Below are 18800 nucleotides of genomic sequence, written 5' to 3'. Positions count from 1 at the left end.
TATCATTATGCGTCCTACAAATTTTATTCAAAATTAAACTATTTTTTAAATTCATATTTATAAATTTGTATTATATCGTCTTTAATTTAAAAAATTTCTAATATTTCTTTCAGTATCCTAAATTCCGTATCTCAAAAGCTAGGAATCAGAACAAAAATCATTTTACATTAAAGGAACGAACTAAAAACAGGAAATATTCCAAAAATAATGACGACCATAGTAAATAAAGACGTAATGAATTTTAAATGAAACCTTATTATATAGTAGTAATAGTAACCTTCTGATCATAAAGGGAACTCGGCTTGCATTATTTTTCCTAGTGCCTTGCATTTTTATTTAATTATTTAAATACACATTCATACACTCACACACAAAACCTTATTTTACCCTTTTCCTTTTTACTATTACAAATCTATTGTCTATCATCTACCTAATTGTTATTGGGTCACTCGAAAAGTTCGTTCCGATTTTTAAGGACAATTCAAACGCGGCACATTTAAATTTCGAAATAGATTTATTGAATTATACAGATACAATTGTGTAAGTATCATTTTGTTCTACAACCTTTCTCCATCTTTCACGTGACTTTAATATTATATCCTCCTAGAACTTGTCAGATTTTTCGACGAAAAACTTTTCAATATGATTTCTTACGTCGACCAAAGAGTTAAAGTTTTGGCAATTTCTGGTGAATACGGTAGGTGGGGTAGCACATTCCAACCAAGCTCCAATAGCTTTTGTCGAATAGTTAAAGACACATGAGGTCTCGCATTGCTCTGATGAAACACGACGTTCTTCCGATTCACTAGTTCTGGACGTTTTTGTTCAATTGTTGTCTTTAATTCGTCTAATTGCGAACAATACCTTTCCGAATTTATCGTCTGGTTGTTTGGTAGAAGCTTGTAATATAGGATTCCTTTCTAGTTCCACCAAACACAGAGCATAGCTTTCTTCAGATGAAGACCAGCTTTTGGGATGGCTAACACTAAACCTACTGTGACCACTTAAATGATCGTTTTTTAAATTTCGTTTAGAATTTTTTATATACAACGTTATTGCACTGCCATTTAGCTTCACGACTTTTCTTATAATATACGTACAATGAATTTTTTAATATTCACTTCTTTTCTTATTGTGTGTTTTGTGAGAATAATATGTAATCCGTCTTACCTATCACGACTGGTCATTTGACTGGTTAAACGATTTATATTTTTTTTTAATAGTAGTCTCTCGAAAACTCAATTCTGAAACTGAAAGCGGAAGGAAACAGAGGCATTTCGAGTGTTGGGAATTAAATGGGATCTATCTACTGCAAAATTATATGCATTTATTTCACTGTAAAATCCAAATCTAGGAGATGGCCCTCTACAAGTATTTTTCAATATCATAATCGGGATAAATGCATGGATTTTAAATAAAGAAATCACAGGAGAAGGAATTTCGAAACAAGAATTTTTATTTCAATTACTAATATTTTTTAATACTATTTTTAATAATTTTTAAAACTATTTTTTTTTACTATCAAACTGGCTATTATCTTCATTCTATATTAAAAAATACAAATTGTTTTAAAGACCGGTCATAGTAGGAATATGTATACATGAAGTCCTTGTAAATTTAGTGCTAAAGGTGATTCATTCTACCTTCCCCCGACATCTTTTCCGCTTAATCCATTTTTGGTAGCTCCATTACTTACTTCATTACTTACCCATTACTTACTCTATAGAACGAATGCTACTAGAGCTAATTGTCTAATTTACCTATTTAACTAAGTACCTCCTCTCTCTTTATTCTTTCCTTTCTTTTCTTCTGCATCTACAGTCTACATCTCTCCTATCTTTTCCTTGTTCATGAACTATGTCTCCTGTACTAATCTTCCTTTCTAATACTGTTTCTTGTTATGCGCTTGCATATTTGATCCCATAAAGTTCACATTCCCTTCTTTCACTCTCTTATCAATATCTATTCTACCTCTCCATCAATCCTTATCTTACTTGTGCCAGTAATTACTGGCTTCCCTCCTTTATTTCCCTACTTTAATATTCCAGCATTTGCACCACTCTTATATATTTAGCTTATATATTTATATCTTTAGTTATATGTACTTTAATTTCCTGTCTCATGCTCTCAGATGTCTTAAAGTGTCTTCCTGTCTTCCTTAAGAGATTTGTAGAGCAATATTATTTATTTTGAAACATACATGAAAACATTGGTTTGACTTTTAATAAAAATGTATTAAAAAATCTTAAGAGGCTTGGAGACATTTGTAGAACAGTATTTATATATTCTTCGATATTATGGTGAGTTCTAAAATTATTACATAGATTATACAATAAAGTACCATTATATAAATGTGCAACTTTGATCTGTGGATAAGGATATCCCAAAAGTGTATTCAAATCCATAGTATGTTTCAAACAACTTTGGAACTCACCAAAAACGTGTACTATATGTATATCAAACTTGTCTGTGTTATATAATGTTTCATCTACCTTAAAAAGTGAAATAAAAAATGGTGCTGCTAGTACATAGTCGTCATGAACGATTTCATTGTAGGCTTCGTGAATTGTACTATTTATTATACAACATGGGTTATAATTGCTTTCTTTTCTTTTCTGCTTTATAGCTTCAATTGTTTGCTTATATTTTTTGTTAAAAGCCATTATACTTCTATATTTCCCAATTTTGAAATCTACTATATCAAATAACATACAAATAAATATAGAATATAAATAACATTTGTAAGATACAGGACATTCTTGTTGATGTATCCAATATTTGATGCATCCAACATACAATATCCACTTTGGTGGAAGTTCATTTATACAATCCATATCTGTAATTCCTAAAGTATAGTTTAAAATCTCTCTTTTAGTAAGTAATGAGACATCACTAAGATTGAATGAAGAAGATAGTTCAAAAATATTCATTTCTGTAGCCTCTAACTTATAGCACATAATCTTTTTATCTTCAGTTCTCATTAAGTATCTTATATAATTTATATTATTGTCTATCATTAATTTTAGAATTTCAATGATGATACTAAGGATTTTTAGGCTTACTTTGATGTTTGAAGGATAACGAAAATCTTCTACTTGTATGGAGCATACATATAAACGATTAATTATTAAATCCAGAAAATATGATGGATATTTAGCAGTACGAAATTCATTTACAAACCATATAGGCAAATCACTAATAGTTGCAGTGTTAAACATTAATTCAGACTCAGTAAATATCTTTGCTATTTCAATTTCATCATCTTCTTCCTTATTTTCTTCAATTGATTCATTATATCTTCCGCAAACTTCTATGTATGTCAATGTATTGATATCTCCATCAAATTTAAAGCTTCTATTGAAGTAATAAGTATTTACATGAGTAATATAATCTCTTGAGAAACCTAAAGTTATAAGTATTTCAGCACATTCATCTCTACAGCCATTTATACTCATCTCTATTAAATCCAACATTTTTTGTCGCATAGGTATAATTAACCTACTTAAAATTTCAATGATTGCATCATGCAAGCTATATTTACTCAACCATAGCAAAATTTTATTGATACAATACTGTTGTCGGGTATAATAATTCACACTTGATGAATCTAACTTTAAATAGTGGAAGAAGTTTCTAAATGTACTAGGTTCTACATAGTCATTGCCTAGTAGTATTGAAGCTAATATCATCTTTGATTGATCTAATCCTGTAAAATATTTGAATAATTTCTCAATCTTATAAATTTTACAAAGTTTAATATAACCATTTCCATTTGAATTTTTAACTACATCAGTTTTTAATGTATCAAATGGTATATATAATGATCCATATATATAAAAATCTGAATCTTGGCTAAGAACTGGACAATTTAATATCTTTGCTACTGATGCTATAATATCATCAGCTTCAAAGAGACACTGTACAATTCGAACATTTTTTTCTTCCATTACATCAATAAAAACTTTTTGCTTTAGCAAAGGAAAAATTATTTCTGGATAATTAGTTTTGAATGCAGAAGTTGGCAATATATTTAGTTTCCTTTTCACTCTTCTAATAATAGTTTTGAATTTTTTACTTTCAACAGCACCATCAAGAAAGACTAAGGGCGTTACATTACACTTTAATAAGTCATCAAAGAAATCTGATACATATTGCTTATAAATATCGTAATCACCGCCAAATGTCCAATTATTGCGTGTGCAATTTCTATATAATAAATAATTAATATTATTTCCATCAATTACTAAATACGTATCACGTAATTCGTAGTGCTCTAAAAAATTAAATCGATGCTTGTTTATATAAGCAGTTAATCCTGGAATACCCATTATCTTCCTGTTTTTTTTTTTGTCACACGTTAAACTAATAAATATACAATATGTTAACAATATACACACATATATCATGCTTACGAAAAGGATACTTACTAAAAACGTAACAAAATTTCTGGTATTCTATATTCAATACAATACAATACAATAATAAAAATTAATACACCATGGCACAACAAAAAATAGAATTGTGTATTCAATAGAATGTGAAATATTCCAAGTAACTTCTGAAATAATAACAATAATGTTCAGCCTGCTGTTACTGAATTTTCTCCGGCAATCACTACACAGATATAAATACTTAGAAACATTAGTCATAGATAAAGATTCAACAGGTCGAGATATAGTTAAGTATGTATTGTATTCTCGACCAATCGCGGGGAGACGCAATTGTCGCGTAAAATAACTATTACGTCATGCGGCTTACCATACGTCATATTCTTAACTATCGTCGCGCCTGCCCGGCAAACAAACATTGTAGTGGCAAGCGCATGGTTTATTAAGCGACTTCCAAAAACGTCGAAAAAAATCGAAAGGCGTTCAGAACTTTTCGAGAAGTCGAACCGTCAACACATCTCATATGTCGCGCATTGCGTATCAACCAAAACGCAGTTACATTTTTTTTGTTCCATTTATATCTTTCTAGTTAATAAGTTGTTGAAATAAACATTAATTTATTTGTGTTAATTCTGTGGAATTTCATTGAACTACCCTTATTATCATAATCGAAATAAGGGGATCGATCAGTTCGTGGCGTCGATTATTTAATCGCAACGGGAACTTACAACTCTCGTTGACGTGCTATCTCGCGATCGCGTCTCTCCGCGAACGGTCGAAACAATAACAAAATAAAAAAAAGAAATTTGAAGTGAAAAATAAAAAAAGAAAACTTTATTTTTTTCTAACAACAATCTACTTTACAATCCACTTCCGAACTCTAGGCGTGACTTTCTAAGACTGACTCTTATGATTTTACTTTCGATCGGATCCGATTACTTCCTTTTGTCATCCCTCAACATCCCCAGCGTCCATGCATTTGCTAGGCGTCCGCGACCGTTGCCACGTGCTCTTTGTTCTAACACCTTCGGTAGAAGGACCGTTGGGATGTTGATGGTTCATTAGGCACTTCAGCGATATACATTGTCGCCGAGTGCCGCCACATCTTTATCTCCATCGTCAGTCCGTCGGATTTGAAGTATGCCGATCGTGACACAATCGCGAGGAGAGATATCAATGGGAGTCGTAAATTCCCGTTACGATTATGATAATCGACACAACGAGTTGATCGATCCCCTGATTTCGGTTAAGATAATAGGGGTGATTCAGTTAGTATAACAATGTGATTCACAGAATTATAAGCTATATATTTCCAACACTTAAGTTACACTGTTGAGTAGGTATAAATCGTAGATAACAACTTGTCGCACGAAGGTAAAATAGATATGCACATCAGAGCAAGGCTCTTATAATTGAATTTAGTATGTTAGTAGACGTAGCAAAAGGATGCTTAATAGAGGAGGTCTATGTTCGACAATACCGAGAACCGACTTAGATGGTTGATGTGAGTTGTGGTTGAAATTGAAGCCATTCTTAATTCACGCCCACTGACTTCCATATCATCCGATCCGAAAGATCCCCTTGTCCTCACCCCCGGTCATTTTCTAATCGGTGACACACTAACAAGTTTACGGGAGCGTGATTTTAGGACAGTTCCATCAGGCCGGTTATCAAGTTGGCAGCGTATCCACCAGATTAAACAGCACTGCTGGAGCAGATGGTATCGAGAGTACCTTAACGAGCTGACCCGCCGCAACAAATGGAATAAGGGCAAACATGACATTCGTGAAGGCACCGTAGTAATCCTCAGAGAGGATAACGTACCATCTATGCAATGGCCTTTGGGCCGCATAATCAAGGTCCATCCAGGAGTCGATGGAATCATACGGACCGCTACCGTGCAGACGGCAACAAGTATCCTGGACCGTGGTGTCAAAAGACTGGTCCCCTTACCCATTCAACCAGATCCAGACGAATCCGAACACCCACACGGAGCGAAGGAAATTCACAAACGACGCACCTGACTCGACAGCCAGAATTTGATCGATGCCCTCTCAACGGAGGATGTTACGTCGCCTAAAACGTCTGCACTCCAGCCTTCACGACCGGACAGCCAACGGCCTGCGTAACGTCATTCCGACCCTCAATAAACCTAAGAACCCACCATAACTCTTCACTTTTCACTATATTGTGTCAACATGTGTCTTCAGTCAATCCGTTTGTCCTGAAGAATTTCTTAAGCCTAAAAGTATTTTCGACGCACATCTGGTTTTTTAGAGAGGTCCTTGGGTTTATCAGGCGCACTTAAAAACACGGAGAAAGCGGGTATGCACCTATTAGGAAAAACCGAATAACTATCTAATAAAACAAGCTCGTTCACATCATCAACATCGCAACAATCTGATTCAACGCCATCAAACGCCTTGAATTAGACAATCGCTCGCTTGATTCTCTGGATCAACAGAAGGATGGAACCTTACCAGACGACATGCCGTCTCCTACTACACTATCGCCGAAATGGGCCACACCGACGAGTGGCCTGAAACGAAACACTATACTCGTTGATTTCATTGCAGCCTACAAGGTGGATCATTTAATTAATTTCGATGGTTTTCAGAACAGCCCATTGGATCTCAACACTTGTCCACAAAGGCCACAGAGCACTATATCGGACAAGTCTTTGATCACCATCAACTTCCTGGAGAGCATGGTCGATCAATATCAACAGTCGAAACGAGAATGAGAAGGTCAAGGGAAGGTGCAATACTTTCAAGGGTCTGGTGTTTCCGAAACACAATACAAGGAAAGCGAAACTCTCTCAATGTCTTGCCACGAAACAGTCGACGACACGTGGAACAGAACAAACTCTGTTCAAGAGGAATTAGAGGTTCTTGACGAGGAAGAGAGTGATCATCCAGAAACTACCTCAGACGCATATCTTGCCGTTGACAAACGATTAATGAAACGCATCGGGGACGGTCATGCCCCACTGGAAGCTTACAAGACAATTGCGACGGAGGACTCCGACGGCAGTACAAGGTGCAACGTTACACTGATTGAGCGTGGAAGCAAAAGCACCAACAAAATAACTCAATTCGTACACATCATCGGGGGGAGCTCAGTCTCCCAATCAGCTCTAAAACTCCGCGTCGTGCTTGACGAATCTATAACAAGCACCACCAGAGTTCTTTTCAACGGTACCTCCTGGATCGAGGCGTTACCTGATACTTCATGGGACGAGATGTCCTACAACACTCCCAGGACCAAGGTGATCCACGACAATTCTTGGATCGTGAATATCAACTGGAAATGTCTTAGAGAAAACGAGGACGACGATGATCCAAACTACGAGGTGGACAACATGCTTTCGACGCAACAATCCTTAGGCCTGACCATTAATTTTCCCTGGCAGCTATGGCATCTACGGACAGCAACAACTCATGCGGAGACGAGCATCTTGGACCGAGATGCAAAATCTTCCCATTCCAGATCCGAACCTAACCAAACGGAAGGTAAGATGTCTCCGATTTTGTCTTTAGCGGATAATTGGACCACGCCGGTCCAACCACCAAGCATCATCAAGAAGGCGCGATACGAATGGATCAGCGGGGAGAGCCCTGTCCCCCAATCAACCATAGACCTCCTTCACGTCTTCATTGCGCAACCACATACGGATTTCACGTGCCTTTGTGAAATCGGCGAGATGCACAACGACACCTCCTGAGACGAGGATTTCCACGGTCCTTCATGGACCGAGATGTTTCACGACACTTCCTGGTTCATGAACTTCAACGGAAAATATCTAGGTAATGCCGAGAACCACGGCGATCCAGAATACAGGAAGGACAACATATCCTCAACGCACCTGCCTTTCGGGCGTATCATCAACTTCACCCTGGCGACAACGGCCTCATCCAGACAATCACAATCGTGGATCGAGGTGCCACACAGCTCGTCCAACTATCGAGCCAACGCGATCCAGCAGAATACGGACAATCAACAATCAACAAAGAGTTGGACGGCAGCTTCAATTAATTCTACCTTTACAGAAATTTTGATCGGTACCCTCTCAACGGTGGGAGGATGTTACGTCGGGCGACCCTCTACCTAGACCAGGCCATACACCGTGGGCCAGACGGGAACCAGATGTCCACTCATCCTTACTGCGTATCCTCAATAGTCTTAAGGACTCATCATAAATCCCACTAATTTGCTAGCTAAGGTCCTTCAGACCCAACAAATATCTTTTTTCCAAATCATTTTCTACGGATTGACGAGGGAAAGTTAGTTTTTCTCACGTACGATGCTTCCGTACTTCAACTTTCTATCGAGGGTGGCTAAGACTCTTCCTAGTCCACCAATCTTCGTTTATCCAATCAGAAGCAATGTATACTGCCCTCACTTTCCTGACCAAAAATGTCATGAACAAATCCAATGGCCCTGTGCGCTAGACACACCCATCGCTAGCTTTCCTCCGACACAGCATCGTCACCCAACTTACTTCTTCTATACCGCTAGAAAAGTCAACAACTAAGTATAAAATCTAACGCCTAACATCTAAGTCTAAGCACAACGCTAGAGGAGTATAACTCACATCAATTATCTAAGTCGGTTCTGGGGAATTTCGAACATTCACCTCCTCTATTAAACATCCTTTAGTGCTACGTCTACTAACATACTAAATTCAATTATAAGAGCCTTGCTCTGGTGTGCATATCTATCTTACCTCCGTGCGACAAGTCGTTATCTACGATTTATACCTACTCAACAGTGTAACTTAAGTGTTGGAAATATATAGCTTATAATTCTGTGAATCACATTGTTATACTAACTGAATCACCCCTATTATCTTAACCGAAATCAGGGGATCGATCAATTATGATGTCGATTACTATAATCGTAACGGGAATTTACGACTCCTGTTGACGTCTTGCCTCGCGATTGCGTCTCCCCGCGATTGGTCGAAAATACAGTATTTATTAGAGAAATAATATTCAAAATCAATTTTTTTAAAAACAAAGTCTTGTATGATAAAATTTGATTTCTATTTCTTATAAATTATACCCTTTACAATTGTCCCATGTAACCTGTAAGTTACAAAATAAAGGATAAAATGAGATGAAGAAATGAATCTCATATAATTATTAATAACAAATACAAATTATAGTTGTATTACATTACCATCCTCTTTATTTTTATGTATATTGAAGATATAATAATTTATTCTATGAAAAATATTAATTCAATTAAGACTTAAGTTCTAAATATATATCAAAATATACTTGTAAAGATCAAATATATACATACATTAGTACATAGTATAAAAACATTACATACACTACATGTGATACAGTACAGAATTAATCACAGAGAATTCCGTTTATATCAACTGCATTTACTTCAATGAAACTTTATTGAATACCTGATTAGACAAACATTGGACATTGTATAAACAAAACAAAAAAAATACTATTTATCCCCTGGTATATAAATGGAGTTCTACTGTAATATTGAATGAAAATATGCATTATATATGGTTGAGCATAGAAAAACGATTATTTGGATCATAACATGCTTCATTTAAATCATCATCTGCACTAAAATATTCAGAATCACTTATAGATGAAATACTTTTTTTAGTCTTTGGATGTTTAGGTTTTGTTCTATGTTTTTTACGAAGATTAGTTCCATCCTGAAACTTAAATGGAAACATTGATTTGACTTTTAATAAAAATGTATTAAATAATCTTAAGAGACTTGGAGACATTTGAAGAACAATATTTATGTATTCTTCAATATCATAGCGTGTTTTAAAATTATTACTCAGATTATACAATAAAGTACCATTAAATAAATTTGCAACTTTGGTCTGTGGATAAGGATACCCCAGAAGTGCATTCAGATTCATAGCATGTCTCAGACAACTTTGAAACTCTGCAAATACATGTACAGTAAATCTATCAAATTTTTTTGGATTCTTATATAATTCTTTATTCATATTAAAATAAGAGATAAAGAATGGTGCTGCTAATACACAGTCATTATAGTCAATTTCATTATAGGCTTCTATGATTGTACCATTGTATTGATTACCACATAATTGATTCATTGTATAACATGAATCACAATTGTTCTTTTTCCTCTGTTGCTTCACAGTTTCAATTAATTGACAATATCTTTTCTGAAAAGTATGCATGCTTCTGTATCTTCCAATTTTGGAATCGACTATGTTAAATAACATACAAATAAATATGGAATATAAATAACATTCATGAGATAAAGAACATTCTTCTTGATGTATCCAATATTTAATACATCCAATATACAACATCCATTCTGGTGGAAGTTCATTTATACAATCCATATCTGTAATTCCTAAAGTATTGTTTAAAATCTCTCTTTGAGTAAGTGATGGGATATCTCTAAGATTGAATAAAGAAGGTAGACTAAAATTATTCATAGTCTCTGTACTTTGTAACTTACAGCATATAATCTTCTTATTTTGTGTTCTCACCATATATTTCATATAACATATTCTACTAATTATTGCTGATTTTAAAATCCCAAATATAACACTAATAATTTTTAAGCTTACTATGATACTAGAAGGATAACGATAATCTTCCACCTGTACAGGACAAACATATATATATCGAACTATTAAATCCATAAAATATTTTGGATATTTGCCCATAAGAAATTCGTTTACAAACCACATAGGCAATTTACTAACTACATTTTGAGGCACTAGTTCAGTCTTACTACATATATTTGCCATTTCAATTTCATCATCTTCATTTTCTTCTTCGCTTGATTCATTATTTCCTTCTTTATAAACTTCTTCTATGTATGTCAATGAACTGATATCTCCATCAAATTTAAAACTTCTATTCAAATGATATGTATTTACATGAACAACATAATCTTTTGAAAAACCTAGAGGTAAAAGCATCTCAGCAGATGCATTTGTGTAGCTATTTATATTGATCTCTATTAAGTCTAATATTTTTTGTCGGATAGGCTTAATTAATCTACTTAAAACTTCAATGATAGCTTTGTCCAAAGTGTAATTGCTCAGCCACCTCAAAGTTGTTTCTATACAACATTGTCGATGATTATGCTTTTTTCTTGATGCTCCTCTTAGCTTCAAGTGGCGAAAAAAGTTCTTGAACGTATTACGTTTTACATAATCATTACCTAGTAATATTGCAGCCAGTGGCAACATTGATTGATCTAGTCCTTTAAAAGATTTAAGCAAGTTCTCAACTTTATAAATTTTACAGCATTTCATGTAACCATTTCCATTTGGATTTTTAACTACATAAGTATCTAATGTATCAAATGGTATATATAATGTTCCATATATATAAAAGTCAGAGTCATAGCTAAGTACTGGACAATTCAAGATCCTTGCTACTGATGCTATGTCATTATCAGCTTCGAATAGACATTGCACGTGTCTAATATTCTTTTCTCTCATTACATCTATAAAAACTTCCCGTAACATTAAAGGAAAAAATTTCATGTTCCTTTGATTGAGTGGAGAAAATGACCATGCAGCACGGATTTTCTGTTTAGTTCTTTTTATAACAGTTCTAAATTTTTTATTTTCACTACCACCATCAAATAAAACCAGAGGTGTTACTTTACATCTTAATAAATCATTAAAGAAGTCTGACACACACTGCGCATAATTATCATAATCACCACCAAATGCACAATTACATTTTGCATACAAATTATATATTGAGCAACAAACACTGTTTCCATCAATTACCAAATATGTATTGTGCAATTCATAATACTCCAGATAACGGTCAGAACGATTGTTTATATAAGTAGTTAATCCAGGAATTCCCATTATGAATTTTTTTCTCTACACTTTTTTATAGGTTCAATGTCACAAATTAAACATATTGTATATTAAAAGTCATTCTCTGCATACTGTATGATTTTATGTTTATGTACACACTAGCAATATAGGTTATGTGAAAAGAACACGTGTCTTCCGCACGAACAGTTTTATATTACACAATTCCGATGAAAATGTAACGAAGAAATACCATTTTTATTCCTATCTTCAGTTTTCAATTTTTATCACATATATATGAATGAAGTTAGGTTTGTACATTTCTCTTCAAGAAATCAATGCTGCTTTGTGACTTATAATTGGCTTATAATAGCTTACAAAAAGGTTATACAATTTATATTACATTTTATAATGAAACATGTATAATGTTTGTGAAAAAATAAGGTTATTAAGGTGAGAATATTTATATAATATTTTATTATTTATAACAAATACAAATTCTAATTTTATTACATTACTACTCTCTTTATTTTATATTCTAACACTCAAAATGTAATAATTTATCTTATACAAAATATTTATGTTGGAAACTATACTAAATCTACGTATTACGAAAGATATAATGCAATTTGTGCTTTTTATATCATGCACGTAGAAATGCTTTACTGGAATGATTCAGTTTGCAAAACCCAGTTTGTAGCCTCTTTATATATTATTTATAATTTTGCTGAAAAAGACGAAAAAAATAAAAGCTTATATTAAAAGTTGTTATTTAAATAATTAAATACATATATAAGCAGATTAAAGGCAAAATTAAAAATTACTTTATAAGAATTATTTACAAACAAGTCGAATTTATTATTATTTTAAATAAATATTAAGTATATATGGAATATATACATGTGCAGAAAATGTATTATGTGAAGACATACTTGAGATCTATAAATATGATTATATTTTAACGTTTAATATTGTACTATATAATTACTAAAAAGATACTAAAAAATTTAAAATACTATACAATTGTTACTTGCTCCAGAAAAATCATGTTTAGCTTTAAGTGCCTTATCCCTTTCATCCCATAATGTAAGTCCATCACAAGCACAGATCTTTTTTGTATTTTGAAATAAGCCAGATGAACGAGCAATTATACCACAGGCCAGTCTAAAACATACATGAATGTTAAATATAACAAATCGTTATATGCATCATAATAATGTCACTGTAGTATTTACTTATTTCCACTATTTCCATGTATTTTAGATTCTGGATCAGCACCTCTTCCTAAATCATCTGGTTTTTCTGTTATAATTAAGGATCTTCCAATAACATCAGGTATTTTTACAAGTTTATCTATTATTCTAAAAGTAGCTCTACCAGAATCATTGACCATTATATTTCCCAAATCTCCAACATGCTGTATAGTAAAAATTTTTTTATTTCAAGATACTAACTATTAACCATAGAGATTTCCTTACAATATGAACACAAATCTCAATATTTACCCGTCTAAATGCATCATCTTCAGGTCCACCATGTAATGTATTATTTGGGTTGAAATGTTCTCCAACACTAAAAATGTGTCATAAAATATCTCAAATAAAAATAGAAAAGAAGGAAAACAAAAAATAAAAACTTTAAATGCCCACCTATTACACCCTTGAGAGATATCACCACATTCATGAATGTGCATGCCATGTTTACCAGGTGCTAAACCATCAACTGTTCCATCTATAAGACATCCATCAGGAGTTTCTGCAAATCTTATTACACCCATTATTTTATTATCTACGGTATATCCTGAATTCCCTCCTAACATCGCAACTGCACTAGAACTATCTGTAATGTAAAATATTGCTCAATTTCATTTTTTAGAAATATTATAATAATATAATACATTATATTACTATATTATTACCTCCATATCCCTTTAAAACAACTTTTCTCCCAGTCTGTTCAATTTTTTCTTGAATTATAGAATATGGTAAATTTGTTTCAACTATAACACTTCCTTTTTCTAATGATATATCAATATTTTTAATTCCATTTACGCCAATTAAAGCGTTCCGTACCGAATCAACGCATTTTCGACAAGTCATTTCCACCGCAAATTCGATCTAAAATTATAAAAAATACTTATTACTATAATTGTATAATATTTATTTTTCAATTATTTTTATTATTTACTTTTGCTGTAGTCATTTTATATAATGTCTTTACGAGCAAAATCAGTAATTTTTTTCTCGATATTGCGAAATGAGATAAATTTATCCTCACTGATTTGAGGTTACGTTTTTCGCAATATGATACAGTTATATGATACTTTTACGTTCAGTGAATGGTCGAAATTATGCCGGTAAATAGGAAAGGCATGATACCATTTTGTAAGATGCTTTTAGTAAATTTTTATGAAATTATACATAAAAATATATAACATTTATATCATAGAGGATAAAAGATATTTCAAATTGCATTCAGCAGATATACAAATAATAAATTGATAATATTTCTTTGTATACAGATATAAATATAGTAATTTCCATAAACATATTATTAATAATATGTTTAAAAATTTCTCATTATAGGCGGTAACAATTATTTTTATCAATTAAAGTCATCAAAATCATCCTCTAACTAGTAGTATGTACTACGTTACATGAGATAATCTGTATATTCTACCTAGTTTTATTTAATATAATTTGTGAAATAAAAGTTTCACTTATGTGTTTCACGAAAGGGATGAAGCGAAATGTGAGTCTAAAACTTGTTAACTTACGCATACAATAATAAAGATATGAATTTTTATCATTTAAATAAAAATAAAACCTTCAACTAATTTCCTCATAAGTTTCTGGATATTTCTACTATTGATTAATATACAGGAGTATAAAAACTGTTTCCAATGTATACATTAAAATCTACTTTTTAAATAAATGCATGCAGGTTTTTACTAATACATTCTAGTAAGTAACGGATTTTAAGTTTTTACTATCGCATTCCTACGGTATATTTTGTCGCGATAGTTTGCGTGTTTGCCACACGGTCGCTTTACTCCCAAGCTTTCTATTTTAGATATGGACAGCCACCATATCTTATTTGTAAAACTAGAATTTTGCAAAGCAATTGCTAGCAGTGATTCGCTAAATTTAAATTTTTTCTTCGGTAAAATTCTATCTTGGCAAAATAAGATTATGCATTTTGATTAGTTTTTCGAGGCAGAATTACATTGAAGGTAATAACTCTTTTTTAAAAGTTAAAAGTACAGTACAACAATGTGGGCTATCAATACTGTAGCAAGGTTTTAAGGCTTCAAATGAATATAAGCAATACAGAAAAGAGAACTAACGACTGGAAAATTAAGTGAAAAAGAATAGGAGTGAAAATAAATTGCATCCAATCGTGATTTTTTGACTATCGATAAGTTATCTGAAGGCATGTCCGTGACTTTTGCTCAACGCGGCAGGCCGCCACCGAATCCTGCTCAAATACAGAAGGTGATGAATATCATATATCATCACTAATATTGTATTCTACTAGTTTTCTTGAAATTTCATTCTTTTTGTTACATGGTTTTGTAATCTATAATGTTATGATATTTTACAATATTGAATTAATCATTTATATGAATAAATTTGTTGATATAGATGCTTGATGAAAACAGTCAACTTATACAAACAATACAAGAATATCAAAATAAAGGAAAAGCACAAGAATGTATACAGTAAGTGATAAATGTTTTTAAAGTATATGTAAGTTATATTAGTATATTTATAATATGATTTCTTTTTAGATACCAGCAGATGTTGCATCGCAATTTGGTATATTTGGCATCCATTGCTGATGCAAATCAAAATATACAAGCATTGCTACCAGTAAGGAATATTTTAAATATTAAAGAAATATTAAGGTATAATACCTAAGTTAGAAATATATTAATGTTATCTTTGTTTCTATAATTAGCCTCCACAAGGGATCCCTAATGGACCCCAACATGGTATGATGAATCCACAGGGCATTCCTAATGCTCCCACAGGATCAAGTGGACCTGGAGGTGATATGCCTCCAAATACTCAACCGACATTACCAATGTCAAGTTTTAGTCAAGGACAACCAATGACACAAGGTGGATACCGTGGTCCTGTTATGCCTGGACAAGGACCTATGAATAGTATGTTATGTTTCAATATAATATAAAATTTTTAGAAATTAATGTTATCTTTTTACTCTAATATACTATTATTTCAAAGGACCACCTGCTGCACCTGGACCACAACAATATAGAGGACCTCAGGGTTACCCTCAACAACCTTCTCAACAAAGTTATCCTACACAATATGCCAATCAAAATCCAGGTACCAATTATCAAGGACCACAGGGATCTGCATATACTCCAGGTCAACCAAATCAATATGGACCACCAAATACTTCCCAACAACAGGGATACAGCACATCAACACAACCGAACTATGGTCCTCCAACTACCGTGAATAGTTACGGTCCTCAACCAGGTGGATATCCACCACCAGGAACAACTCAGCCTCCTACAGGATATGGTCCACCACCACCGAATCAACAAGGCTATCCTCCTTCTAATCCTTCTCAACAAAACTTCCCGTCAAGCGGACAACAGCAACAGCCTGGTCAATATGGTAGTCCTAGCCCACAACCAAATTACCAACAACCTCCGTCTCAAGCTCCGCCTCAAAATGCGTACGGAGCTGGTCAACCCGGAAATTATCCTCCTCCTTCATCGCAAGCATATGCAAATAACGTTCCACCTCAAAATTATCCGGCTCCCCCTACTTCTAGTGCTCAACCTCCTCAACCTGGATCTCAACAAAATACCGGTCCTCAACCGAATTATGGTAATCAACCAAGTCCCGGTCCTGGTGCAACGCAATACGGTCCAGCTTCTACATCTCCACCATTCAGTACTGCCTCTGCAAGTGGAGTAAATACCTATGCTCAGAGTAGCCAACCAACTAGTACACCGTCCGCTTCAACTCAAACTTACCCACCAAGTAGCGCTCCACCATCTACTTCGCAAGGTGGAAACTACGCCCCACCGGGACCTGCACCATCCGGATATCCTGTGCATCAAACACCTCACCCAACGTCTCATCCGCCACATCAACCACCGCATCAATCCCCACATCAACCTCCTCATGCTCCTCATCAACCACCTCATCAACCTTCTCATCAATCAACTCATCAACCTTCTGCACATCAATCTCCACATCAACCACAACAGTCTCAACAACAATCTCAGACACCGCCACAGCCTCAACAGCAACAATCTCAGAGTCCTGCTCCAAGTGGATTTCAACCACCTTCAGGACCTCCACAGGGTCCTGCTCCACCTCCGGGACCACAACCACAACCTGGATACGGTCCAGCTACTACACAGACATATGTACCACCGACACCAGGAGGACAGCCACAGGTACAGATGATTGAAAAATATGAAGCATATTTTAAACTGTTATTAATATAATATAAATTATACTTAATATAAATATATAAATTCTAGGTATACACTCCTCATCCACCTCAAGGTGGTCAACATTACGGACATCCACAATATCCTCCTCAGAGTTATCCACCACCACCAGCAGGACAAGGATATCCTCAATATCCACCGCGTCCACCTGGTGGACACATGCCTCCTCCCCCTGGACCTCAAGGACCTCCTCCACCAAATCAGTATGGTGGTTATGGATATCAGCCACCTCCACAATAGAGTATATATTAATGTAAATTCGTACGATATTCATTCTAATATAAAAATGATTTAACTACAAACTCAGAACAAATGGCATATTAAACTTTAATTTAATTCTTGATAGCATATCGTCCAGTGTTATATAATGAAACAAATAATAGAAAATATATATATTACTAAGGAAAGGTGCTGCTAAAATTTTATTACAATTGTAATGAGAAATCAAAACTTTTTGAATAATTTTAATTTCCTCAAATAAGATATCCAATTTAACATTACAAAATATACTTCATTACAAAAAAGGATTTGTAGATATTGCAAACTATATACATGGTCTAATGTGTACAAAAATCTTCAAAAGTTATATCTTAAAGTTTCATTTTATCGAGAATAACATCGTTGAACAAATATTTTATTCATTAAAATATTGTTATAAATCTTTTAATGTGACATCAAAGTTTTACTTTCGTTTGTGGCTATTTAATTTTGTAATACATATATGCTTATGCGTGTGCAGTTTAAGAATTTTGGTGTTCATAATACAGTATAAACATATCTGTCACACCAAGTTATGACATATGACACATAATACAATACGTACTAACTATTTACAGCTTTCAGTATATATTTTGCTTTAGAATAAATTTATTTACTTATCTAATTTTATATTTTCTTGATTGTCATTAAAAGATTTATGAATTTACACATTGATTTTTATTTTTTCCTTGAGAATTTCTTTTAACTTTTACATAGGTATATAAAGATATATATATAGATATATATATATCTAGGTAACAAAGAGTACAATATTTTTTTGTGAATACTACTTATGTTAATCTTATGTATGATAATTTTTTAGTCATTTTATATCACAAAATTT

The 18800-nt window shown here is 33.5% G+C and overlaps 5 protein-coding genes across 10 annotated transcripts; 2 read left to right on the top strand and 3 right to left on the bottom strand.

The window, feature by feature from the left end:
- Window positions 1-495: 495 nt before the first annotated feature.
- On the bottom strand, window positions 496-4406 carry LOC126865092 (protein asteroid-like). Of its 2 annotated transcripts, XM_050617214.1 has the most exons (2): window positions 2435-4406; window positions 496-2307 (listed from the first exon to the last, which is right to left on the bottom strand). In XM_050617214.1, the coding sequence occupies exons 1-2, from the start codon at window positions 4404-4406 to the stop codon at window positions 2279-2281; spliced, it is 2001 nt and encodes a 666-aa protein (XP_050473171.1). In that variant the 3' UTR covers window positions 496-2278. The 2 variants fall into 2 exon arrangements, with proteins under 2 accessions (XP_050473171.1, XP_050473170.1); XM_050617213.1 differs by having other exon boundaries at window positions 496-4406.
- A 229-nt stretch (window positions 4407-4635) lies between these two features.
- Window positions 4636-9202, top strand: LOC126865109 (uncharacterized). Its single transcript, XM_050617256.1, has 2 exons — window positions 4636-4781; window positions 4836-9202. The coding sequence occupies exon 2, from the start codon at window positions 7210-7212 to the stop codon at window positions 8110-8112; it is 903 nt and encodes a 300-aa protein (XP_050473213.1). The 5' UTR covers window positions 4636-4781; window positions 4836-7209; the 3' UTR covers window positions 8113-9202.
- A 347-nt stretch (window positions 9203-9549) lies between these two features.
- Window positions 9550-12513, bottom strand: LOC126865091 (protein asteroid homolog 1-like). Of its 2 annotated transcripts, XM_050617212.1 has the most exons (2): window positions 10467-12513; window positions 9550-10322 (listed from the first exon to the last, which is right to left on the bottom strand). In XM_050617212.1, the coding sequence occupies exons 1-2, from the start codon at window positions 12247-12249 to the stop codon at window positions 9916-9918; spliced, it is 2190 nt and encodes a 729-aa protein (XP_050473169.1). In that variant the 5' UTR covers window positions 12250-12513; the 3' UTR covers window positions 9550-9915. The 2 variants fall into 2 exon arrangements, with proteins under 2 accessions (XP_050473169.1, XP_050473167.1); XM_050617210.1 differs by having other exon boundaries at window positions 9550-12513.
- A 143-nt stretch (window positions 12514-12656) lies between these two features.
- On the bottom strand, window positions 12657-15172 carry LOC126865111 (copper chaperone for superoxide dismutase-like). Of its 4 annotated transcripts, none has more exons than XM_050617261.1 (7): window positions 15025-15172; window positions 14117-14315; window positions 13848-14037; window positions 13704-13770; window positions 13434-13615; window positions 13220-13362; window positions 12657-12925 (listed from the first exon to the last, which is right to left on the bottom strand). In XM_050617261.1, the coding sequence occupies exons 2-7, from the start codon at window positions 14295-14297 to the stop codon at window positions 12915-12917; spliced, it is 774 nt and encodes a 257-aa protein (XP_050473218.1). In that variant the 5' UTR covers window positions 14298-14315; window positions 15025-15172; the 3' UTR covers window positions 12657-12914. The 4 variants fall into 4 exon arrangements, with proteins under 4 accessions (XP_050473218.1, XP_050473216.1, XP_050473215.1 ...); XM_050617259.1 differs by having other exon boundaries at window positions 13229-13362; window positions 14975-15126; XM_050617258.1 differs by having other exon boundaries at window positions 14975-15125.
- A 5-nt stretch (window positions 15173-15177) lies between these two features.
- LOC126865097 (basic salivary proline-rich protein 1) lies at window positions 15178-18623 on the top strand. The gene is made up of 6 exons (XM_050617223.1): window positions 15178-15692; window positions 15843-15919; window positions 15989-16070; window positions 16159-16366; window positions 16446-17641; window positions 17729-18623. The coding sequence occupies exons 1-6, from the start codon at window positions 15633-15635 to the stop codon at window positions 17936-17938; spliced, it is 1833 nt and encodes a 610-aa protein (XP_050473180.1). The 5' UTR covers window positions 15178-15632; the 3' UTR covers window positions 17939-18623.
- The last annotated feature ends 177 nt before the right edge of the window (window positions 18624-18800 follow it).

The sequence above is a fragment of the Bombus huntii genome, chromosome 4, assembly GCF_024542735.1.
Source record: "Bombus huntii isolate Logan2020A chromosome 4, iyBomHunt1.1, whole genome shotgun sequence".
Classification (NCBI taxonomy): Eukaryota; Metazoa; Arthropoda; class Insecta; order Hymenoptera; family Apidae; genus Bombus; species Bombus huntii.
The sequence above is the reverse complement of the archived record's forward strand: the minus strand, read 5'-3'. Positions and strand labels throughout refer to the sequence as shown.

Excerpts from the sequence above, each read along its gene's own strand:
- LOC126865091 (XM_050617210.1), bottom strand. The coding sequence starts at position 12,249 with ATGGGAATTCCTGGATTAACTACTTATATAAACAATCGTTCTGACCGT.
- LOC126865111 (XM_050617258.1), bottom strand. The coding sequence starts at position 15,007 with ATGATAAAAATTCATATCTTTATTATTGTATGC. Across the intron at positions 14,316-14,974 it reads ATATCTTTATTATTGTATGC|ATCGAATTTGCGGTGGAAAT; the intron begins GTAAGTTAACAA and ends TTATAATTTTAG. Across the intron at positions 13,771-13,847 it reads ATCTCTCAAGGGTGTAATAG|TGTTGGAGAACATTTCAACC; the intron begins GTGGGCATTTAA and ends ACACATTTTTAG.
- LOC126865092 (XM_050617213.1), bottom strand. The coding sequence starts at position 4,406 with ATGATATATGTGTGTATATTGTTAACATATTGTATATTTATTAGTTTA.
- LOC126865109 (XM_050617256.1), top strand. The coding sequence starts at position 7,210 with ATGTCTTGCCACGAAACAGTCGACGACACGTGGAACAGAACAAACTCT.
- LOC126865097 (XM_050617223.1), top strand. The coding sequence starts at position 15,633 with ATGTCCGTGACTTTTGCTCAACGCGGCAGGCCGCCACCGAATCCTGCT. Across the intron at positions 16,071-16,158 it reads ATATACAAGCATTGCTACCA|CCTCCACAAGGGATCCCTAA; the intron begins GTAAGGAATATT and ends TTCTATAATTAG. Across the intron at positions 16,367-16,445 it reads TGGACAAGGACCTATGAATA|GACCACCTGCTGCACCTGGA; the intron begins GTATGTTATGTT and ends ATTATTTCAAAG.